General features: G+C 43.1%; 1 protein-coding gene across 3 annotated transcripts in view; it reads right to left on the bottom strand.

Annotated features, from left to right (window-relative positions):
- The window catches only part of Gprk2 (G protein-coupled receptor kinase 2), a 100,453-nt gene that overhangs the window by 52,020 nt on the left and 22,083 nt on the right, over window positions 1-26,350 (bottom strand). For all 3 annotated transcript variants that reach the window (XR_011223088.1, XM_045762998.2, XM_045762999.2), the window contains exons 3-9: window positions 23,043-23,158; window positions 19,838-19,915; window positions 18,821-19,017; window positions 16,398-16,602; window positions 15,263-15,409; window positions 10,934-11,108; window positions 4,828-4,943 (exon numbers count right to left, since the gene is read on the bottom strand). Coding sequence is in view for 2 of the 3 variants with exons in the window: in XM_045762998.2 (XP_045618954.1) it covers window positions 4,828-4,943; window positions 10,934-11,108; window positions 15,263-15,409; window positions 16,398-16,602; window positions 18,821-19,017; window positions 19,838-19,915; window positions 23,043-23,158 (1,034 nt within the window). In the remaining variant the exon portion in view is untranslated. The remainder of the gene's footprint in view (window positions 1-4,827; window positions 4,944-10,933; window positions 11,109-15,262; window positions 15,410-16,397; window positions 16,603-18,820; window positions 19,018-19,837; window positions 19,916-23,042; window positions 23,159-26,350) is intronic.

Here is a 26,350-nt window from a genome sequence, read left to right as displayed (position 1 = left end):
ATATATATATATATATATATATATACATATATATATATACATATATATATATACATATATATATATACATATATATATATACATATATATATACATATATATATATACATGTATATATATATATATATATATATATATATATATATATATGTCGTACCTAGTAGCCAGAACGCACTTCTCAGCCTACTTTGCAAGGCCTGATTTGCCTAATAAGCCAAGTTTTTCTGAATTAATATATTTTCTCAATTTTTTTTCTTATGAAATGATAAAGCTACCCATTTCATTATGTATGAAGTCAATTTTTTTTATTGGAGTTAATATTAACGTAGATATATGACCAAACCTAACCAACCCTACCTAACCTAACCTATCTTTATAGGTTAGGTTCGGTTAGGTAACCGAAAAAGTTAGGTTAGGTAGGTTAGGTAGTCGAAAAACAATTAATTCATGAAAACTTGGCTTATTAGGCAAATCGGCCCTTGCATAGTAGGCTGAGAAGTGTGTTCTGGCTACTAGGTACGACATATATATATATATATATATATATATATATATATATATATATATATATATATATATATATATATATATATATATATATATATATATATATATATATATATATATATATATATATATTATATATATATATATATATATATATATATATATATATATATATATTATATATATATATATATATATATATATATATATATATATATATATATATATATATATATATATATATATATATATATATATATATATATATATATATATATATATATATATATATATATATATATATATATATATATATATATATATATATATATATCGACATATATATATCTCGTTCATGTTCCTCGCTGAAAAATATTATTTGAGAGTTATCTTGAGGTTATCTTGAGATGATTTCGGGGCTTTAGTGTCCCCGTGGCCCGGTCCTCGACCAGGCCTCCACCCCCAGGAAGCAGCCCGTGACAGCTGACTAACACCCAGGTACCTATTTTACTGCTAGGTAACAGGGGCATAGGGTGAAAAAAAACTCTGCCCATTGTTTCTCGCCGGCGCCCGGGATCGAACCCAGGACCACAGGATCTCAAGTCCAGCGTGCTGTCTGCTCGGCCGACCGGAGTATAGTTTACTGAAAAAAAAATTAAACATGGCCATCCAAATACTGTACAGTACAAACTCAATTTAACATACCCAGATTCGGCGAATCTTCGGCTAGGTCGCACACTTTTCAGGCCGGATTTACTCGCCCGTTTCAACGCACTCTGGTTCGCCGAAGCGGGGGAATGTGCGGATTTGTTTACGATGTTGGGACAGAGTTCACAGACTGGTGGAAAACTTTCCCATTCTATCACGGGTTACAATTAACCCCTGGGCTGCTCTGGGTTTTAACCCTTACAGCGAGCAAAACATACATATACGATGGGAGTAACTTTCCCGAAACCACGTCATACATATAGTATACGATTGCGGGTCTAGTGCACGATTTTAAATGCACTGCAAGGGATAGGGACAGCTATAGTCCAGCCACGGCCGATAGTAAACAGATGCCACCTAGAAAAAAAATCATGGGTAACATATCCGGGTGTGAGAGCCTCAGTTCTGAGTGAGCCACCAAGGCTGGTGCATGCAGCATGAGCTCACAGCACTGTTGTTCAGCTTGTGACCACAGCATTGCCTAAAAATGTCAAAATATATATGTACATGCTTGATACCTGCTTGATGGGGTTCTGGGAGTTCTTCTACTCCCCAAGCCCGGCCCGAGGCCAGGCTCGACTTGTGAGAGTTTGGTCCACCAGGCTGTTGCTTGGAGCGGCCCGCAGGCCCACATACCCACCACAGCCCGGCTGATCCGGAACTTCTTACAAAACAGTCCAGTTTTCTCTTGAAGATGTCCACGATTGTTCCGGCAATATTTCTTATAGTCGCTGGGAGGACGTTGAACAACCGCGGACCTCTGATGTTTATACAGTGTTGTCTGATTGTGCCTATGTCACCTCTGCTCTTCACTGGTTCTATTATGCATTTTCTTCCATATCGTTCACTCCAGTACGTTGTTATTTTACTGTGTAGATTTGGGACCTGGCCCTCCAGTATTTTCCATGTGTATATTATTTGGTATCTCTCTCTCGTCTCCTTTCTAGAGAGTACATTTGGAGAGCTTTGAGACGATCCCAATAATTTAGGTGTTTTATCTCGTCTATGCGTGCCGTATATGTTCTCTGTATTCCCTATATTTCAGCAATCTCTCCTGCTCTGAAGGGGGAACCGAGTACTGAGCAGTACTCGAGACGGGACAACACAAGTGACTTGAAGAGTACAACCATTGTGGTAGGATCCCTGGATTTGAAAGTTCTCGTAATCCACCCGATCATTTTTCTGGCTGACGCAATATTTGCTTGGTTATGTTCCCTAAACGTTAGATCGTCGGACATCATTATTCCCAAATCCTTGACATGCTGTTTTTCTACTATAGGAAGATTCGATTGTGTTTTATACCCTGTATTATGTTTCAGATCCTCATTTTTGCCGTACCTGAGTACCTGAAATTTATCTCTGTTAAACATCATGTTATTTTCTGCTGCCCAATCGAAAACTTTGTTGACAACTGCTTGTAATTTTTCAATGTCTTCAGCAGAGGTAATTTTCATGCTGATTTTTGTGTCATCTGCGAAGGATAGCTATCATAGCTATCATCGCAATAGGATAGCAATAGCTATCATCTGCTATTATTTAGCGATGATAGAATTACAGAAGACCCCTGACTGTGATAAAAATGACCAGAATTCTGATAATAGCAGGATTGTGGTGATAATTAGTGCTGTGGTGGGAGGAGTAATCTTGGTGGGGAGGGAGGTAGCGTTGTCTGCTTACTCTGTGTGAACACACTCTTACTGTCTGGACTCACTATACCAGCTTAGTGGTTCGCTATGGTGAACACAAATGTAGATACTTATATATAACGTGTGATATAGTGAAATAACAGCAAAAAGAGTATGTTGGGAGGCCATTTTGGCGAGAGAGGTAGTGTCGTCTGCATAACTTGTCATGCAGTGTATGGTGGCCACTATGCTGTTTGGGCACCATATCAGCTTAGTTGAATAGTTATGGTGAATAAAATATGTAGATACTTATATATAATGTGTGCATATAGTATAATAACACCACATATAGTATGGTTGGAGGAGGAATGTTAGTGTGTTTGACCTTGAACGAGTGAGGGAGGGGGAGGGAGCATTAGCTGACTTTGTGTGGTGACTTATGTTATTGTCAGAATTCACCATACCAGCTTAAATGAACAGTTATGGTGAACAAAACATGTAGATACTTATATATAACATCAGTATATAGAGAATAAAAGCAAAAACAGTATGGTGGGAGGAGATTGTTGGCATGAGAGGTGAGGTGAGGAAGTGCGTGGCGGCCAGTGGCTGGCTGGCAGGTGTGGTGGCCACTCCTCATTGCTTTTTGACTCACCATACCAACTTAGTGGTTCGTTATGGTGACCAAAACATGCAGATACTTATATATAACCTGTGATTATAGTGTAATAACAACAAAACTATTTGTTTATTGTTTTATGAACATAATTGAATCACTAATATGCACACCATAATTTTGAGTATAGTGATGATTCACAAATTTTATTATATAATATATCACACTACACACTATTGAATAATATTACTTAAAAAACTAAGAAAAATCAATCAGACATATTAAAATAATTAGGTAATAATATCTTTGTGGCAACTCCCGCCTGCAGTTGGGACGGAGCAGACCGCCTCCAACGCTTGCTCTGTCAATGTCTCTTTTTTGCCAGACTTCCCCGGCCTATTGTGGCCAAAATATGCCACTTACGATTTTTTTTATTATTTTTCCCATGATCTGGGAACATAAATGAACACTTTTATAAGACGAAATAATCGCGCTGGAGTCGATGTGCCAATAAATAATTTCTCAAATAGCAGAAATCTATCATATTACAGTATATTTTTTGTTTTAGTTAGTTTTGAAATATAATTAGGATAATAAAGAGCTACTAAAACACCAGTTTTAGAAATGATTTATTAATCTGAAACTTTCAAAATCATGGGTCACTGAACTATGACAACACAGACGAAGGAAAACCAAGTGAGGTTTACAGTACAGTATTCCCTTATCTGTCCACCCTTACTCATCTTGTTTCACCACAGAAAATGTCTATAAAGAGATTCAGCACATGTAGCTAGCTATTCACGCTTCAGCATTTAAATTAATTTACGAAGATATGTGTGCCACAAATCAGTGAACGAAAATCATGGAAACTTGGTCGTTTACTTGTGTTGACCACTCTGGCTGATGTTTGTTTAATATAGTCCACTTGTTGTGTGGTCCACTTGTCCACTTGTGTGATCCAACTTGTCATATGAAGGAATTATTAATTGTAACCTGTGATAGAATGAGAAAGTTTTCTACCACTCTATGAACTCTGTTCCAACATTGTAAGCAAATCTGCACATCCCTCACTTCGGCGAACCAGAGCTCATCGAAATGGGTAAATCCAGCCTGAAAAGCGTGCGACCTAGCCGGAGATTTGCCGAATCGGGGTACGTCAAATCAAGGTTGTACTACATAGAGAAACATATTCAAAGCATTAATGTGAAAAACAAAAAATACTTCATATTTTAATATGTTTAATTGGCTTGCCAGCTGGCCAAGGCCCCCCTCTCCCCCTTCTCTCTCTCTCTTTTTGCTTATTTCTAACAGCTACTAAGAACATCTACTACAATAAGCAAGAGATTTCCAACAACCCACTACTTTACGAACCTTTTCTTTGCGTGCTCTGAAAGGGGCTTGTCCTTCAATCATTTCATATATGAGACACCCAAAGCTGAACCAATCTGGAGAGAATGTGTACTTCTCATTGTCTATGACTTCTGGTGCTGAAAGAAAAAACAACCACTTTATGATAAGATTAAATTAAGCTTTTTCTTTGAATGGCTCATGTAAGTGACCTTGAATACTTATGAACACACCACCAAATCAACACACAAAAGATGCCTTGTAAAGGCAAATAGTCTTTCCGTGGTTACTTTAATTTTTAAATCAATTAATCTTTTTATCTTTAAAGTATATCGAGATTGCAGAAGAGAGGTTTTATAATCCCCCAAACCTACCAAAAAACAAAGTGCAAAGACAAAAAATATAGATTAGGCATGTTACTAGTGAGTTAAAGTTATAAAATGTAAGTGTGTACAGTATTAAGGAAGATATGGCAGCTGGATACTAAAGAAAAAATAAGAATTCAATTAAATCACATCCTGTGTAGAACAGGTGCTGTAAAAAAAAGAAAACCGTGTAAATATATTCTTCAAGAGTGATTTAAGGTTAGTTTAGTTCATTTATTATGCACCCCATACCCATCTTGTGGGTGGTAGTGGAAAGGGTTACAGAAGCACATAATGGGCTCAGGGACTGAACCCCACAAAATTAATTTTTACGGTTCTGAAAAAAATGTTGATATATATTACCAAGAATCTATACGAAAGTGTTGTATGAAATGAGTCATTTCAATACAGTATGTACAACTATACCTGACAACTGGTACTGAATGAATTAAGTTACATACAGTTGAGTGCAACATGAAATATCTGGATCTCAAATTAACTAAATTAACTAACTTAAAACACAAAAACATTTGGTCACCAGGACAATGTTTGAATGTTTGGTATAGGGATCTAACTTTCTTGAGGACAATCTGAACCAGCCTGACACTTTATTACTAGCTGATAATAAGTCTTAAATATTTACTGTTAAAAGTGTTTATTTAGTAAACAAATCTCTGTCTACCTGGTTACTAAAAATATTTCAAGTAGTTAAACATTAAATCCACACTTTTAAAGAGAAAACTTGCATTTTAGTCTTTTAGAGTATTCTTAAGGCATAACGGTTAAGAACATGCAAATACTGTATAAGCTCAGTTATCCGAAACCCGCTAAACCGAATACTGTATTAGGGTTTATCCGGCAAAAATCGGGCTCGGATAATTTTTTGCCTCAACCAAATCCAAACCGAAATTCGGATAACCAGAGATTTGCCCAGATGACACAGACTGGCAGAGTCAAATTCGAATAATTTTCTGGCAAAACTTTGCCAGATCTTAATAGAAATTTGGATAACTGGAGATTAGGTTATGTAAATTTTCAAAACTACACATTTCAAGATCTACAGTATCACATAAGAGGACAAACTAAAACATGGTAAGCTGAAGTTTCTCTTTAAAATTATATTTTTTTATTCATAGTGTGTGTGTGGAAATAATAATTATGGTGATTGTGGTGTACAAAAAAATTGCAAATATGGTCAATTTTTAACTTTCCTCGTAAGAATTCTACTTATCCGAATGTCTGGCTTATCTGGCAGGGGGTCCTTCACATATAATTTGGATAAGCGAGCTTAGACAGTACTGTATGTAACAATGGGGAGGTCAGAAGTGACAATTCTAATAGTTGAGAAGGTAAGTTGGACAAAAGAAGGGAAGGCAACAAACGAACAAAACGACCCCCAGGACCAAACAAACAGAACCCCTGGTGCCAGAGAAGAGCACGAAGCTCTGCAACCCAACTCCCAGAGGCCAAAGCTAACAAAAACAAGGCAGCGATCGCGAGAGAACAAACGAAAGAAGACTCTCCGAAGATACCAGAACAGCCTCTGAAGCCAAACCCTGTCAGCGGATAAACTAGCAGAGCAAAGTTCATGCTCCCGCTCAGCTGCTCGAGCAACCGCTGAATGACCCGGGTCCCCCTCAAAAACAGCTGAAGGTGGGATTGCAACCGGAGCAAGAACGCAGGAGGGAAAGAAATGGACACTACCTGAGAATCCCACACTAGGCCCAGCCAAGTCCGAACCCGAGACAGAACCAACTGGGACTTCCGCCAATTCACCAGGAACCCGAACCTAGCAGGCTGGAAAAGAACCCCTAGCTACTAGACAAACAGACCAGCTGGGAGCCCACACCAACCAGTCATCGAAGTAGGCCAAAACTCGAAGACCTAGCAGACGCAGATGGGCCACCATGAAGCAAGTCAAACGCACGAAAACGCAAGGTACCAGATTCAACCTGCATGGAAGACAACGAAAGCTGTAAGCCTGTCGCCCCACCACGAAACCCAACCAATCCCTGAACCCTAGATGAATAGGGACATGCCAATATGCATCCTTGAGGTCCAGGGAAATCATTCAAGCACTCGGCTCGAGAATGAGCCGAACCTGGGACAACGTGGTCATCCGAAAGGAGGGGCAAGGAATCAAATGATTCAGATGAGGCAAGTCCAGAATGTACCAAAGATACGCACATTCCCGTCTTGGAGCTGGAAACAAGTGGGGAAACCCACTTGAGAGACACGGTTGTTTCGACCACACCCAAGCAAATCCACTCTGAGATAACCCGACAGCCTGCCCCTGGAGACCCAACTCCCATACAGGAGGAAGGGGCACCAAAGGGAGGACAAAACGAACCAAAACGCCCATGAATCTTGGGACCAAGTGCGGGCAAAAAGAGCCAGACTCCCCCCCCCCCCATCACCCTGTTAACTGGACGACCCCGCAAAAGGGCCGACACAAACCCCAAGAAACAGAAACCAACCGTTGCACAGAGTGAGCAACACGCCGACCAGACAAAGAAGGCCTTGGGGACTCGCTGATGTAGAAACTGGCACCAAGAGACTACCCCGACCAAACGAGGCCAGAGCCCTGGCATGACCCATCCGAGAGGTCCTGGAAGGACCCTCCCAGAGTACCAACAGGTTCGATATAGAGCACCAACTGGCCGAAGCAGCTGACAGAAGCTGGGTAACCCCATCCTCTGGGAACAACAGAGGACAAAATGGTGAAGACTGCAGAGCCAGGGCCCAAGCCGAATCCAAAGACAGAGCAAGCACAACCTACTGACACACGAGACGAGAGGTGGAAAACATAGAAACCGACTCTTGGAGGATCGGCACAAACAGCTTCAGCATGGCAGATGATGCCGTGACAGTTGAAACCATAACCCCAGTCGAGGGCCCACTCACTCAATGCCCCCCCATCCTCCGAAAGTGAATCCGAAGATAACTTCAGAAGACTGAAAACGTGCAAGACATAGGCCAAATGACCTCAAGTCCTAAGGTCATCAGCAACCAAGGCAGCTGAAAGAGTTGGAACCTGACCATGTAACTGCATCACACCCACATCACGAGGAAGAGCAGTCGCTATGAAGCACTCATTGAGGAACTCTAGCAACCCCCCCCCCCCCCCCCCAAGAACACCTACAACACCGAAAAACCTCCTGCCACTCCCGCCATGCGGGTATGACAAAAGCCATGCCATGCCCCAAGGGAAAGGAAAGGGCAGTATGTTAACCAGGAAGACGTCGGAACCTCATAACACACCCAATACAGGGAACAACTGAACTCTTAACGAAACCAGATCCATCACAGAGGTGTAAGCCGGGTCTTGTAGGAGGTTCACACCAAAGCTTCCCGAACATCTGCAGGAGAAATCCGAGAGGAGGAAAACCTCTAAAAAGGACAAATCCAAGGAACCCAAGGGCACCCGCAAACGAACCTTGGGGGGGGGGGGGAGGGGGGCAGCATACAATTCAAATTCATAAAGGGAAGGGGATATGAAAACAACCTCTCCTGCAGTAACAACACCTGCCCTGAGGAAACAAGGGGCCCAAACAGGGTCAAAAGGGGCCCCAAGCACTCCATGTGGATATATCCCCCCCCGAGCCTCGTAAAATGACAAGCCCTAGGGTGGAGCTCTTTTCCACCTACACCACCCTTGAAGAAAAGGCGGAGCCCAAGGAAAAAGCCTCGAAGAAAGGAGTCTGCTGGGTCAACCCAGAAGCCTCGGCGGAAAAATCAGGCTCAACCACCTCCACACCCAAATTGGAAGGGGAGGAAAGAGTAGGGTGAACCACACCCACCTAGAAAGGAAGAGCAGATGGAACCAAGGCCAAAGCAAACAAAGCCCCCAAATCAGAGTCCCTAAGACCCAAGCAGGTCAGTTGTAGGGCCTCCAACCGGGCAACCAACCTGGCCCATTGCAAGAATGGGAATCGACCATGCAATGTGGCCGCTGCCTGATCCCTGATAAAGAATGTGTAAATTGAAACAAGCGGGGAACAAGTCCCACAAGACTCTAGGTCCTAAGTGTCACTGACCCAACAGGCAGCATGACAGAGGCAGTACAGATAATCGTCTATCAAATTTAGGGGCAACAAGCAGCCTTCAACTCCACACAAGGCAAGAGTAAACTCGAAAGAAGTATCCTTGGTACCACCAACCCCCACAGGGTTTTTCCAAGGTCCGTAGGTCGAATGAGCCTCACGAGGAGCCCAGGCACTGGGGGCAGTAAAGCCAGTAGAACCTTGTCTAATTGCTGGCAAACTGACTACCAGTAGCAGCAGTGTAACCTCGGCATGGGGGGGGGGGGGGGGAACAGAGGAGGATGACCACCACAATCTAGACTAACCTAGCTAAGCATATCTCCTCTGTCCACATTAGTAAAAACTCCGTAAAATGGAAAAATAAAGCCCCCCAAAATCCCCCTATAGGAGGAGGGGGGTTGGCACTGACAAGCGGGAGTGTTGCTGAAGTGTAGCTTGTTTGTTTTCTTTCTGGAGAGTTCTTTTGCTCTTTCCAGCCGTAGGTCACAATTTTTACCAGACTGTAGTTTGTTTTGTTTCGTCTATCTGGGTACTTTCCCCAGTCAATGGCAATTATAACATACTTTAAATGTACAGTGCTCTAGGCCATTGCTCCCTGCGCCTTTCTGAAGGGGCAAGGTTCTGGCTCGTAGTCCCCAGTAGGCAAAGGACTCCTGTGACTAATAACCACAAACTAATATAGAATTATGTCAGTTCAGATAGCTTCAGGGAGTCGACGGGGCTGTTGTAATCCACAAGTTAGGAGTGAATGTTAGCTAGTGAATATAGCACTACAACACTTAACAAATGCCGAGTTGAAATACATGTTAATTAAGTATTCAGACTGGTCACACATCAAAGTAAGGTCAAAGGGATTAAAACAGCCGTTGCCGACACAAACGAATGTACCAGCAAAGAGGACAAAGGGTGACCTCAAGTTCCTGGGAACAAGTAGGTTTACAGTTAATCAGATTATAAATGCGAAATGCGGGGATGTAATGTTTGAGGCTAGGACCCGCTAGAGGGAGTCTCGTGGGAGCAGTGGCACTAGCAAGTTCTCCTTATCTCCATCTGTGGCAGCAACGAAGTTAAACCGACCAAATGTTGGGACCCGATGTGATCTTGGTGACTGAGTCGAGTCTGCAATATGTGAATACTGTATGGAAGACTAACTGGGTGCAGAGAGTTGTACTGATGATTCGGTATTAGGGACTTAGGTGGAAGTTACAAGTTCAGGTGGTGACCGGGAAGGTACAGTAGGGTTATTTGTATGGGTAGCTGATTTAACTAGAGAAAGTAGGTTTATGTGTTAATTATTATCAGAGTATATTTTATGTAATTAAATTGGAAAAAGCCTGACGGCCTTTAACCACCTTCCATATGTTCTTTCATTGAGTTCCTTTATGAACCTAGTGGTATGCCTCGAGGGTTCTGGTGTAGGAAATTACATGGTGGAAGTAACTGTTCCTGAGGCAAGGGAGTTACAGGATGTGTAATTAGGGTTACAAATGAACCTAGGTTCAGTGATCACGACAGGGCTCTCCACAGAAAGATATGTTTACACTACTAGTACTTTATTTTTTTGTATTTGGAAAGGTGATCATTTGTATAACATGATACGTTGTTTGGCTAGTGTCGGTCTTGATGTGTCCAAAAATAGTGTAGTTGACTAGTTGAAAATGGTATAAAAAAATATACTTATACATTTACAGTGCAAAAAATTATTTTCAAGTATTAGCTCACCCATGTATCCAACTGTGCCCACTCTGCCTCGTACCATCTCTCCTTCTGGGATTTGAACAGCTAAACCAAGGTCAGATATTCGGACATGACCGTGGTCGTCTAGAAGTATATTTTCTGGTTTGCAGTCTCGGTACACAATGCCCTGTGTGTGTAAGTGCCCTAATCCACACAAAACCTAAAGAAAAAACCCAGCGTTGAATGTAATGAACCGCCATTTTCTGGTCGAGTCCCAGAGGCTCCCCGGAGCTATCCAAGCTGATATGGATATTATTAACTTTCTGGCATCAGTTAAAGTGCATGGCATTTGACCTACTGGAGACCACGAGTTAGAACCTGGCTCCCTCAGATGAGGCACGAGGAGCAATGGCCTATAGAAACCCCCATGTGGTTGGGAGCATTCTATGTCTGCCATCAACCATGTTTGGCACCCAGAAAGGAGGGCATCCCCAAACAAACCCCCTATTCTGGTGAAAATATTGCTACCGAAAGCTGAGCGAGTGGACAGAACTCCCCAAATGAATAGTAGTAAATGAGCATAACGTCATCACATTGCCGCACCACTGTTTACGTAACTTCTCCCGCCCCCCCCTTCCTGGGAGGGGGAAGGGAGAGCTCCAGACTCTCGCGCCGGCGATCCAACCGACAGTTCTTAGGCTGAATGTCAAACACACACAAAAAACACCGCCGACTGGAGGGAGGGAGGGAGGGAAACCAAGAAGCCTCCGGGACACAATCAGGAAATGACGTTTCATTTCATTCAACACTAGTTTTCTGGGGAAAGCCCCATCGGCTCCCTGGAGCTAACTACCCAAAGACAAGGAAAAACAGGGGCTTACCCAGGCGGCGGTCAGTCTTCACTCCTCAGTGCGAAGTCGAGACAACTGGCTGCAACCGCAAACCAAATGCAATCAGGCATTCCAGATCCAGGGACATTGACAAGGTAGCGAGCGGCCAGGACCCTGTTCGACCTCCAAAAACCCTGTGCCCGAATGTCAACCCAAGACGTTGCCAAAGACGGCAGCAAAAGCCGTAAACTTACGAACGTTGTGGGCATGAGGAACGACCACAGGCTGGCTAGACAACCCTGCAAACGACCTGGGAGACCTGAGCCCAGGAATAGGGAAGGAGGGAAACTGGGTCAACCCAAAGCGCATCTCCCACCACCAAAGCCGTGGCGCGCAAATAACGGCTGAGAGCCACAACCGGACACAACACAAGATGCACCCACAGCCTGACCAACCAAGCATCAACAACAAAAGGACCACTCCGAAAAGCAGCAGTCTCATTCTTTGCCAGAAAAGGAGGAGACAGCTGCAACCGAACCTACCACCAGGACCAAAAGAGCATCAAGCTCCCCGACCCGACCCCCAGAGGATAATGCCAACAGGAAAAAAAAAAAAAACGAGCCTTAGAAAAACAGTCCTGAACTGAAGGGGCCACAACAAACAGAGGAGAGAAAAGAGAGCAACTGGTAACAAAAACCAGGAAGTCTCAGGCAGCTCATGACCAGACCGGAGGTGAAACAACACATGAGACAGCTTGCGGAACGGAGTAGACATAACATCAATACCGAACGCAAGCTGGAGCAGCTCCGCCAGCACCGCACGATACAAGGCAACAGTATTCGGCATATGATGATGGTCCTGAAAACACCGAAAGGAAGGACAAAACAACCCTATGAGAGACCGAAGTACACCTACGCAGTGATAGGAAAAACAAGAAGGACCGCTAGGAAACTTCACACTGCCACAGAGACGAAGCACGCAGGTGGGAGACTAACAACGAAGCCACCTGGGCCCCATACAAGTGATAATGAACCCGATTCAGAAACTCAAGAAGCGAAGACTTGAGAAGAACGAAGCAGTCTCATACCGGGCTGGACTGGTCTGCTGAAAGAGGCGGAGCCGCGGGAAGACCCTCAGGTTTGGAGACCGAGCAAGCAGCGCCTGAAACCTGGGCCGGCTACCAAGGAGCCAGAAGGACAACTCTCCCCTGGTAAGTCTCCAAGCGAGCCAGGAACTGGAGCAACAGCTGAACCGAGGGAAAGAGGTATAGGTAACCCCCACCTCAGCCCGAAGGCGTCAACCCTGAAGGCCTCGCAGTTGGGGAAGGGCGTTACATATACCAAGAGACGCCTCGACCACGATGACGTGAAGAGATCCAATTCCAGAGGCCCGAATGTTCGGCAGAGCCAACTGAACGAGTCGGCGTTGACCATCCATTCCATGGAAAGGGGAATGAACCGGAATATGCCGTCTGCCAGAACACTGGACACTCCCCGAACGTCAACCACCAGGAAAGCCAAACCCCGAGAACTCAGCAGATGCGTCACCCGAATCGACCAGCCTCAAAGAGACAAGGACCGCAGCGAACCCCCATGGTTCAGGCAATGAACCACCGGGGAACAGTCTAAATAAAGCCTGATCGTCGATTCGCAAGCGACCCGAATCCTTCAGAGCAACATCCACACAGCCGTGAACTCCCACACCGTGCTGTGAGCCCGACGGAAGGATGGACCCCACCATCCCTGATCGGCCTGGTGACCACTGATCACAAAGCCCCAGCCCCCAGTCCACTGGTCACAAAGACGACGTGTCCATGAACACATCGCACGAGGGCTCGGGTAGACACCAAGGCACTGAACCCCGAAAAACCCGAAGAGGAAGCCAGCGACGCAGCAACCAATGCAAAGTCCTGGGTGGCAAAACCCAGCGGTCGCGAGAGACAGAAGGGACGTCCCCGAAGGAACCAGTACAGCTGACGAAGCCACACCCGACCCAGCAGGTAGACCATCATAGCAAAGTTCAAGCTCCCACACAAACCCTCGAGCAACCGTCGCGTGACCCGGGAGCCCCTCAGGAACAGATGAAGTCGGGAATGCAGGCGAAGCAGCGCCCAAGTAGGGAGAAGAAACGGTGGGCGAAAGCCAGCAGGCCATGTGTACGCAATTCTTAGCGACCAATGCACCCGAAAGGGAAGAAACCTGAACATGAAGCTGCATCACCCCAAAATCCTGCAGAAGGGCGCAGATGAACAAACACGCACTGAGATGCTAAAATTCGGACGTGTCCACTCACAGGGGCCTAGCAAGGGGTACCACCAAGAACACAGATATATCTATATAAAGATCCCCAAATATAAATACGGGGGGAGGCAACCAACCAAAGGCAGACCCCCCCCCCCCACCAAGCAGGAAAACAAAAACAAAAGAAAACCCCTGCAAGAGGACAACGTACCCAGACAGAACAGAGCTGATCACTATAAGAGGTGATAACTAGCGCAGCCAAATACCGAGCAGTAAAAGACACAGCGGATGTAGATCCCAAGACAACTTGTGGAAGGTGGCCCCAAGCCCCAAGGGCTAGGAAACCCTAGGCGCATGCAGTGCGAGTACCGTAGAATGTTACTCCTAGCTCACACACCACCTGTAGAGACAGACCATGCCACAAGGAACAGTAACTGAGACCAATTCAGGAGCCAGAGGCAAAAGACCACGCCAGTAGCACATTAGCCAAGAACTGTTGGTTGGATCGCTGGCACGAGGCTCCCCCTTCCTCCTCCGGGAAGGGTGGGGGTTGCACAGACAGCAGCACGGCAACGTGTTGATGTCATACTCGTTTGCTACTTTTTGTTTGAGGAGTTCTGTCCACTCATTTGGCTTTCGGTAGCAATATTTGCACCAGAATAGGTGTTTGACTCGGGGACACTTACCTTTCTGGGTGTCAGACCTGGTCGATGGCAGACATAGAATGCTCCCAACTACACGGGGATTTCTATAGGCCATTGCTCCTCGTGCCTCATCTGAGGAGGTCAAGTTCTGGCTCATGGTCCCCGGTAGGCCGAACTCCATGCACTTTGACTGATGCCAGAAAGTTAATAATATCCATATCAGCCTGGTTAGCTCTGGGGAGTCGACAGGGTTCCCCCAGAAAATTACATCAAGAATAATCTCATAATACAGCAACTACAAAATTATGTAAGATGGATTTAAATAAGCAGTTAGTAATGCAGATCAGTAGTTAAAATAGAAAATGAGATTTCTAGATAACATAATGTGTACTTGCAAATTTTTTGCCTTTCCTGAGATAGATATATAGCAAAACACCCTGAATCACATTTAAGATGGTGCTAACATTGTTAAATATCTCTAACAACATACAAGATGTTATAATATAACACTGTAGTTCATACCTTAGCTGAAGCTTTATCAAGACATAACTACATGCTTCTGCTAAAGGCATATTACACATCTCAGACGAAGCTTCATCAAGGTACCTCAATACATACATCACCTCAGACTACATTAAGGTACTATACATTAACACATACCTCAGCTGCATGGAAAATTGCTCTCTCTTGGTCAAAACCTGGATCCCCACCCATGTTATAGATGTGAAATTTCAGGTCCCCACCATTCATTATCGTCAAAACGAGACACAACGAATCTTTTGTTTCATAAGCATATGCTAGACTAACCTGCAACAGAAGAATAAGTAATATAATTATGAAAAAAAGGCCTAATGGTTAGACTAGTCAACAAAACTTCTGTATTAAGATATTTGTTTGACCAAAATCATGTAAAATAGATCCTTTGACCAAAGCAACTTTTTATACAGTATGTGTGCATATTTCCATCTACATACAAAACACAGGCAAGCAGATATTGATGAAGCTGGTAAGCGTCAAGATGACCCTCTACTAACCATTTGTCCAACCATGCCTGGGACACACACAGTCTAGTTCATCATAAGTTTCATTTATTTATACTGTATTAGAATTTATATGGGTTCTAGCACTGATCCCTGTAGAATTCCCCTTTTTAAATTTTTCCTCTTTTACTGTTTCCTATTAAATTAAGTAGCTCCCACCCACTATGGATGATTGTTAAGGACACTGAACTGTAAACAAGTAATTTTTGTATGTTCTGCTTTTATATCAGTAAATGTGCCTCCTTCCAGCTATTGAGCATCAATCTCGTCTCCAGTGATGCATCAGATAACATTACAAGTAGGTAACACAGGATTCCAAATGCATCTTTAGGATCCATGATGAGATAATGATGGCCTTCACAACTCTTATTTCATTAAGTACTTGTAACTGGTCCATTACCTCTTCCTGTCACCATTATCATAATCAATTCAATCTTTGGAGGAGCCCTTCTTCCCAATACAGTAGAATAAACCTATACAACAATTCCTCTCTAATAATGAATGTAAACAGTGTTGCACTCTACTGCACATAGCCAAGAGTGCCTAAATCAGCATCTGAGCACAACTTTCTGAATGTTCATTTCATATGATTTCTTAAGTTTTGTTTGTTTTGTTTTCCCACATATGAGGCAAACCATCTGAAAATGTCCATACAGTTCAAGGGTTAAGGGTCAAGACATAATAATTCAAACAAATATTTACACTAAACCCATCCATAAATGAAAGCAACTGATGACAAAAAAGAGGATACTTACAACAAATCTGGAATTAATTTTTTGTAGAATTTGCTTCTCTATAAGAACCATTGCCTCGCCCTTTCTTTTCTTTATTCTCTTTTTTTCTAACTTTTTACACGCATACATCTTGCCTGTTGCTCTAACTTGACACGCACACACCTCACCAAACCCACCCTTTCCTAATACTCTGTACATTCTGAAGGTCTTGTACGTAACTGGTTGACTGGAAGGAGAAAGAAAACAACAAATGGTTACATTTGTTTTGTAACCATAATACATAAAATTACTTTACTCTGCAAATAAAATTAAGAACAAAGAATAAGCATTTTAATTGTAATGAAATGCCATTTTCTAGTGGGTCTCCGTAGCTCCTAAACTTAACTCTGGAACCACCCAGCCTTAACCCAACACACAACTGCTTGGGATCCATCCATACCTATTGGGAGCCAGGACCAGAATTTTGTTCACTCTACAAGATGAGGGGAGCAATGCATCAGAAGTCAACCACAAAACTGGAAAAATCCACCAGAAAACATAGGCACAATAAAAAATAAAAACAGCAACTGCTTGGACATTAGGCACCCATAGTAAACATAGCAAATGATCATTACTGCCGAATAAACACCCTGTGATACCTCTCCAAATGCCAATGAGAGAGAGACTGCAGAATGAGACAAAACAGTATTGGCAGCAACTGGGAGGAAATCCAGGAGAGCAAAGACAGAAAACACTAACACTTCCAGAGCTCCTACCTCAACCAGGAGCCTGAGAAACACATGCAACAGAATGGCTCAAAAAGCCACAGGCACAGGGAAAGCATTTTAGTGAAGCAAGCACCAAATCATGACCTTAAACACTCGGCATAAGCACAAAATACACAGGCTTTACTCAGGTGTGCCCTCAGCTAAAGTGCATGGCTTCACATAACCAGGACTAGCATACACAAGCACAGTCAGAATCTTTCAGCATTTGTTTTCTTTTCAAAGTCAATAAGACTATCTCCTCCACACCAACAAGGTCAGAAGCGAAGTGATTCTAGAGGGGTCGGCTCATGGAGGGAGCCTGCAACCACTTAAAAGCAGGTGTGTCTGGTGGAGTATAAGGAAACTTAAATAGACCCTACGAGAGGGAACCCTGGCTATAGTTAGAAAAAAATCGATTGCTAGGAGACATCCTGTAGGTGCATAAACAAAAATCAATGGCCCCAGCATAACAATGTTCAAGGGAGAGGCAACAACTCAGCTGAAAGTGAGAAGTCAAAACAGGTGTTGGATAGGCTACACCAGGCACTAGGGAGCCGATCGGCCGAGCGGACAGCACGCTGGACTTGTGATCCTGTGGTCCCGAGTTCGATCCCAGGCGCCGGCAAAAAACAATGGGCAGAGTTTCTTTCACCATATGCCCCTGTTACCTAGTAGTAAAATAAGTACCTGGGTGTTAGTCAGCTGTCATGGGCTGCTTCCTAGGGGTGGAGACCTGGTCGAGGACCGGGCCGCAGGGACACTAAAGCCCCGAAATCATCTCAAGATAACCTCAAGGCAGAAGAATAAAGGGTCAGGCTGGCTGAGACTTCAGGTGACCTCCCGCCAAACACATGACAAAACTACGACATTGCTACAACATTCAATCAAGGTTTAACACCTAACAATTTTAACAATTAATATAGCAAGTTGTAACAATGTTCTAATACATTATAAAAAGTTATAAAAAGATTTAACAACTTTATTACAAGTGTGACAAGGGAATCATAGGGACCATTATGCTGTGCATTTGCAGGGCTGAGATGCCATCAGGTGGAAGCCAATATTGAAGGATATTTACCTAACAGCAACAACAATAATTTGCCTTATTTCCATGGGCATGCCTAATTTCCTTCAAAGCTACCACTTATTTTGTTGTGCCTATGCGCTCTGAAGGGTTTCCCGGTTTGTGCTTAATATCTGGTCCCCTTGCCTCATCTTGGGCCAGATTCTGGTCATAGCTCCCGTGAGTCACAAGAGACCTGATGTGTTAGGGTAAAGCCTGGTGGTACCTGGGAAAAGGTTGTGGCACTTCAGAAGAGTTCCTGCCAGAAATTTAAATATCCAGTAATTCCTTACTGAGCACGAGAACAAGAACATGAGACCTAGAAATAAGTCAGAGGGATACTTTCATCAGACACAACAGTGAAAATATTGTTACAAAATGGACAATAGTACCACACCTGACACTTTGAATAGGAACACCAATTTATCAGAGTGATAGATTTTAATTATACATAACCATTATATGGTTACACATGCAAAATATAGCAAAATAATAATATGTTCCTAATTACAGCATACTGTATATTCTGTCAATTACAAATAATAACATATTCCTGGTTATATATTCTCTGCCACTTAAACTTGAAAAAAAATATAAATGAGAAATGTTTTTTGTTTTTTCTTTTCCAAACTCACCTTTCTAGCCATTTCCATTGTAGGTATCTATTAAAGTACATGGAAGCCTCAAATTCTTTGAAGGGCTCATTGGCCAGGAAGAGCTTAACTTCAGCAGCACACCCAAGGAAGAGTTCTTTCCCTGCAGTGTCGAGGTTCTCCTTACAAGTCGATGTCAAGGACTCATTCAGGATACCTATTATCTGCCATTCTGAAGACTAACAAATAATAAGAGATTATATGTACATAATTTGTAACAGACTGAGGCATCTGTGTATTATATTATCAAAAGTCTGATTTTATAAGAAGGCCTTCTCTAATACATTCTTGCATGAGCAGGAATAAAAATCAGGTTAAGGATACTGGACTAATAGCATAGTCTTGTAATGATCAAGTTCAATACCGTACACATTCCTATAATATACTGTACATGGCTATTACCCTTTAGTTTTCATGGTCTTCAATACAGTTACACAACCTCGCCATTCTTCACTATATCACACAAGCTCATAAATTAGGATATATTTATGTCTACCACAGCCTCGTATATCTCCCTAATGCTTCCACTGCACACCACCATAGCCATTCTCTTATTAATATCTCCTGCAACATGGCTCATCAGCTATATTCGTTCAACCTGCTTTTATCTAACATTTTATCATGTACCTTCTACAATGATTTCAAATACAGAATTTCACCATATTAAAAACAACAAATTTTAACATTGTAAGCCATTTCTTGATTTTATATTTTGACAAGCAAGCAATTACAAAAAGATGACACCAAGCTTACAATTTGACTAGCAAGCAATTATCAAAAAGATGACACCAAGCTTATAATTTGACATAGATTAGCTCAGTATGGTTAACTGGATGTGTGGGCATCATAGACAGTAATATTTTTTCCAACCCCCTCTGGCCCCATATTTGAGCTCCAGTCACAAAGGTCAAGAGTCTAGAACCTAACCAGATGAGTTGTCGTTCCCCTTATCTACTTTTTTCTCTACAAAATTGGATAAATTGCTTTAATAAACCTTACACTTTGTTGTAGATATTTGTTATAAATATCAAGTGAAACTTCGTGCCTCTTCTCGTCCACCTCAACTTGATACCTTTCCTGTAAACAAAAAAATATAGGTATAATCTAAGTGCTGAAGTAAATGTTCACATACAAGCTGACTTCCCATGAAAAGCATTCATTCACTTTTTCCTTACATTCAATTTTATTTAACTTAATCAACATCAACTAGCATATGTTAATAAACCACACTTCCTCGCCAAGAGATTATTTACAAAATAATCGTAGTTACAGGTGAATAAACCGCCTAAAATAAACATATTAAATAAACTGTTTAAAGTTTATTTAAGGACCCTTGTGGGTGCAGTAGTACTCCGGGTTGCAATTCTTTTACCATGTCGTGGTGCAGTCGACTAGAGCGCGCCTGGGAACACCCAGTGCACAAGTCACCCTCACAATGTTGTTTCTTTTGTTATTGGGAGAGTTCTTTTGTTATTGGTGGGGGGGTGTAGTTCTTTTGGCATTTTGGGGGCTTTGGTTGTGTTTTTAAACCAGGCAGTGGTTTGTTTTGATTCGCCTATCTTTCTGGGTGCCTTTCCTAATGATGGCAAAGATGATATCCTTTAAATGTAAAGTGATCTTAGGCCAATGCTCCTTGCACTTCTCTGAGGGCGGGCCAGGTTCTGGCTCATGGTTCCCGGTAGGCACAAAGAACTCTGCAACTGATGACGCTTGGTAATGTGGCACTTGATCAGTGATGATAGCTTCAGGAAGCCTACGGGACTCCCAACAGAAAAGAGGGTTGTCAGCCAGCCACGATTGATCCAGAACCTCATAACATAGCCAAAAATGTGATGCCTACCTAAACTGAAAGGAAATTGGTCCATCATGGAAGTGAGGTCCAAATTCCTCAAGAGGTGCCAAAAAAGTCTACAGGTGACCGAAGGGAAGACTTGGGTAGAGGGAAATCTCCAGAAAGATGAATCTGCAAGACCGAATGCCACGTGGAAACGTACCCTGGGAAGAGCCCTGGTTAAATCAAACTCATACCGATCAAAAGGATAAGAGAACCCCCTCTCCAGTGAGCATACAACTTTTCTCCAAATTAACAAAATACAAAGAAGAATCCAAGAGCATCAAAGAGTGCAAATTAGGCTCCCCCCCCCCAGCCCCAGGAGTTTACCATGAAACTCTGGGGCAAAGCCAAAGTCATCATCCAACACATGGGAAAGAAAGCCGTTCTCCAAAGGAGAACGTAACCTTAGCAGGACTACATAACTAAACTACCTGCATGCTCAAGAAGGAAGGGGCAACCTCCAGAATTTGCCGAGGTACATTCATAGTTAACCCGTCCTATCTCTGAAACTCTCGGACATTTTGGAGCTGGAAGCAAGGGGGAAGAGGAACTGAAGCAGGGCAAACCACACCTACCTGGGATGGAAGAGGAGGTGCAGCTGGAACTAAGGTGGAGATCACCAACACCTTCAATTCAGAGTCTCTATACACCACACCAGACAATATTGGGGCTTCCATCTGAGCACAAAGCCATGAACACTCAAACCAGACAAACCTAAACCATAATGCAGCCACTACTTGAAATGCCTCAAAGAAGCACTTCGCAAGCGGTTTGGCCAAGGTTTGTATCCTAGCCGGGAAAGATTGACGAGGCACCAATCCTATGCTTCTCTTTACCCAGCAATGATTAGGTTACTAGTTGTTAAACAATTGGCAGGTCATATTCCAGGATAACTAGTGGATAAGGATTACAAGGAGTTATGGGATGGGAAAGCTCTCAGCATGCTTTCTGAGGGGATCAGAAACTGTGGGGGAAACAAACCCCACAGTATATGGGGGTCTTAAATCATTAACCCAACAGGCAGCATAGCAGAGGTAGAAAATCATCATTACCATGTAGCAAAGGATATAAACAGCCTTCTAACTAGCAATGGGAGAGAGTGGGCCCAACAGGCTGTCCTCTATGTATAATTGATCTTGCCAGAAACCCACTGGGGAATGCTGCAAAACTGCACCCACAGCATGTCGTATAAGCAACGTGCACGTGCCCCAAGTGTACTCAACACAACCAAATGAATGCCCCACTCAAGGGCCTAAACAGAAAGATCAGAAGACCACTGAAATAACCAAGGTAAGGCACTCCACCCCAGTGTCCTGACCTCAAAAGGGTGAACCCCCAAACACACCAGAGAATGAACTCTTAGTGCAAAGGCAGTGTGCACGAACACCCAGGGAAGTAACCACTGGGCACATGCAGTTCGAGGCAGAAAAAGCAAAGTCCAAACATCAAAACTAGACAGAATAGTATATAACCAAATACTATAATGGAATGATACACTATCAAAAAAAGGGCCACACAAGACAAGTCATAGGATGGCTGGTACTGAGCTTACAAGCTCTGGAACATGCTGCAAGATGATGAGACACAGGAGCACTACTGCAATGCTATGCATCAGCGGATGAACTGATCTGAGAGCTGATGCTGGACTGACCTTTGTTATGCCTGATGGTACCATTCAGTACTAACAGGTTTTAGCAAGTTGTGTTTTCTATTGTTCATTTTGTATTGTTCAGGGAGTTATTTGGCATTTTAGTGGTTTTTAAGGCTTGTGAACCCAGGATTTGTCTGTAAAGCTTTGCTGACTTTCTGCTTTCTCTATGAAAGGGCAGAATGCTTATTTGCTCCCTGTGCCTCATGAGACTAGGCCAGATTTTTGTGCTGGTCTCTGGTAAGCCAAATGAACTCATGCAACTGATGACTGGTAGATTAGAGCAATCTCAGCAAGATAACTACAGGGAGTCACAGGGCTCCCCCAGAAAAAAACAATTTGACAGTTTTTGGATCCATAACATCTGATGTTCTATTTATACATGACAACATATTTCATTGACAGTATACATGCCAGTATATTTTCTAAATGTAAATTTCTACTTTTGTTCTACTGTATTTGTGTCTTTGCCTAAATATAGTACAAACCAAAAATACTTCTAGTGCATATTACTTTAGGTATAAACGAGTTAAGCTTTACAAATTACACTAAAGCATTTACAAAGTATATTTAATTTGTAAATTAAATATACTGTTTTACTTAATTATATTAAGTAAAACATACAGTAATACAAAGAATACATAATAAACTGTATTTATAATACTGGTTATATTAAATGTGCTGGAAAGGGACAAAGCACACGATACTCATCAAAAACTTACGACATCATCTAAGAAAATATTGTACTTGTGGTACAGGGGCTTTACAGTTTCACAAAACTGCCTAAACAACAGTCTCCCTATGGGCTGCTGATCCACTACATAGCTGTACTTTACATCTGTAAATAGATATGATTCAAAATTAGAAACTTTCAAATACCTCTGTTTGCATTTAACCAATTTAGTATTCTCTAAACATAGTGAATAATTATGTTATGAATAATTCAAACTGACAATATACACTACATATCAAAGCCAGTGTCTAGGAAGCAACACAGTAGGTAGATTCACTGTATTTGCCGGCATATAACAGGTGCTTATTTTATTTTTAAATGTATAAAAATTAGCCCTGAATCTAATGCAGCCATATTATGGATGGAAGACCAAGTGCTGTACCTGGACGAGCATACTGGGTAAGTTCGCTAGGCATAAAAATCGTTGCAAATAATAAAATATTAAAAACAAGCCAAATTATTACAGTAAATTGTTATTTTGAATAAATTTTTGTTTTTTTGAATAAAATAATGAAAACATGCCGAATTATCACAATCTGTTATCACAAACTTACAAAACGTCAACAGTTATGAGGGAAGCTCATATCATCTCGCCTCCTTGCCCAGCATACATAACCCACACCTGATACATGTCTTACATTATTTAACCCTTAAACTGCGCAAAACCTCATATGATGTGTGACATTGAACTCAGCTTTATAAATTTTCTGAAACTCTTTCAAATGTTTTGTGAATAAACTACTAGGCAAAAATGCTCCAACTTTGTCTAAATGATACCAGTGTAACTTGAAAAGCAAGAAAATAAAAAATAATTATAAAATTGAATATTGAAAACTTCCTATTTTGAAATAGGCTGCAAAAATATCACCAACTGTTCATTTGGTGTTGTTATGCTCTCAGAATAATATATGATCTTCATTTTCATATATTTAGAATATAGGTTTTTTAGTATAGTTTACTGTAAAAAAAAAAAATTGTCAATATGGCATTTGAAATATGCGCAAATTTAGACAACAAAAATTTATAACTCCAAACGTTTAGAGTTTATGAAAAATCAGTTCTATAGGGATTACAGTAACACAAAATCCAGAACTATCACATCCAGAAATACAAATTTCACATCCTGTATAACAATACTTTATTTCAGTACACTGCCACATTATTGTATTTCATGCACATAATCATTCATTTTTTTGTAAAAAAACACTTTAAAATATCTTTCAATAAATGTATGATGAAACATACAGTACTTAAATTTTTTTTTCCCACAAAATATCATTACAAAATAGGGATGCGTCTTATGCGAGGGTGCAACTTATACACCGGCAAATACGGTAATGCAAAGTTAAAATAGACGGTAAAGTATAAAGATGTGAAAGATATGAGATATAGAGGTTGCTAGAGGAATATACAGTACTGCACTGAACATGCCAGCTGAGGAATAAAGCTCAAAACAATTATCTGCAATTTCCACATTGTATATACAGTATACTTAAGAACCAACACACATACAGTTCTGTAATACTGTACAGTGTAACCTCAAAAAACCAGCGTTGAATGTAATGAAACGCCATTTTCTGGGTGAGTCCCGGAGGCTCCCCGGAGCTATCCCAGGCTGATATGCTAATGTCAGACTTTGGCATCAGTCATGTGTATGGAGTTCTTAGGCCTACCGGGGACCACGGCCAGAACCGGGCCCCCTCAGAGAGGCAAGGGGAGCAATGGCCTATAGAAGCCCCCGTGTTAGTGGAAGCATTCTATGTCTGCCATCGACCGGAACAGGCACCCAGAAAGGTAAGCGCCCCAAAACAAACCCCTATTCTGGTTAAAATTGCTACCTAAAACCGAACTAGTGGATAGAACTCCCCAACCGAAAACAAGCAAACTAGTGTGACGTCACACACTGCCGCGCCGCTGTCTGCGCAGCTCCCCCCTCCCCGGGAGGGGGAAGGGGGAGCCCCAGACCCCCCGCGCCGGCTACCCACACCTCAGTTCTTGAGGCTGGATGTCAAAAACGCGAAAAACCGCCGACCGGAGGGAGGGATGCCGGGGAGCCTCCGGGACTCACCCAGAAAATGGCGTTTCATTACATTCAACGCTGGTTTTCTGGGGGGAGCCCCGTCGGCTCCCCGGAGCTAACTACCCACAGACAGAAAAAGAGGGACTTACCCGGGAGGCGGTCGTCGCTCACCCCTCAACTCGAAGCCGAGACAACTGGCTGCAACCGCCGATCACAAAACATGATGCACCCCCGGCCAGACCAACCAAGCATCAACCACCCATGGACCCCTCCGGAACGCAGCAGTCTCATTCTTCGCCAGAAAAGAAGGAGACGGCTGCAAACGAACAAAACTATCACCACGACCAAAAGAGCAGAAACCCCTGCGCCGGAGGAGAGCATGAAGCTCCCCTACCCGACCCCCAGAGGCCAAAGCCAACAAGAAAAGTGCCTTGGAAAAACAATCCTGGACCGAAGGGGCCACAACGAAACGAGGAGATGAAAGGAAAGCGAGCACTCTGTCCAAAGACCAGGACGGCTCAGGCGACGCATGAGCAGGCCGGAGGTGAAACAATGCACGAGACAGCTTGCGAAACGGCGCAGACGTAACATCGATACCGAAAGCAAGCTGAAGCGGCTCCGCCAGCGCCGCACGATACGAAGCGACAGTGTTAGGCATAAGATGACGGTCCTGAAACAACCACGAGAGGAAGGACAACACCACCCGAACAGACAAGGAGCTAACACGACGAAGACGCAAAAAGAAACGGAAGGACCGCCAGGAAAACTGCATACTGCCGCCGAGAAGAAGCCCTCAGGTGGGACACCAACAAGGAGGCCACCTGATCACCATAGAGATGATGATAGACTCGAGTCAAAAAAACCATACGTGAAGACTCGAGGAGAAGATCGAACCAGCTACGTGACGTACCGGCCCGATCTGCTGAAAGAGGCGGAGCCGCGGGAAAAACCCTCGGGTTCGGACACCGAGCAACCAGCGCCTGAAACCAAGGCTGGGCCGGCCACCAAGGGGCCAGAAGGACAACTCTCCCCCGGTAAGTCTCTAAGCGAGTCAGGACCTGGAGCAACAGCCGAACCGGGGGAAAGAGATACAGGAACCCCCACCTCGTCCAGTCGAGCCGAAAGGCATCGACCCCGACGGCCTCGCAATCGGGGAAGGGCGCCGCATAAACGGGAAGACGCCGCGACCACGCCGACGCGAAGAGGTCCACCTCGGGGCGCCCGAACGTCTGGCAAAGCCAAAGGAAGGACTCGTCGTCGACCGTCCACTCCGTGGA

Source organism: Procambarus clarkii, chromosome 56 (assembly GCF_040958095.1).
Source record: "Procambarus clarkii isolate CNS0578487 chromosome 56, FALCON_Pclarkii_2.0, whole genome shotgun sequence".
NCBI lineage: Eukaryota > Metazoa > Arthropoda > Malacostraca > Decapoda > Cambaridae > Procambarus > Procambarus clarkii.
This window is presented reverse-complemented; position numbering and strand designations above follow the sequence as displayed.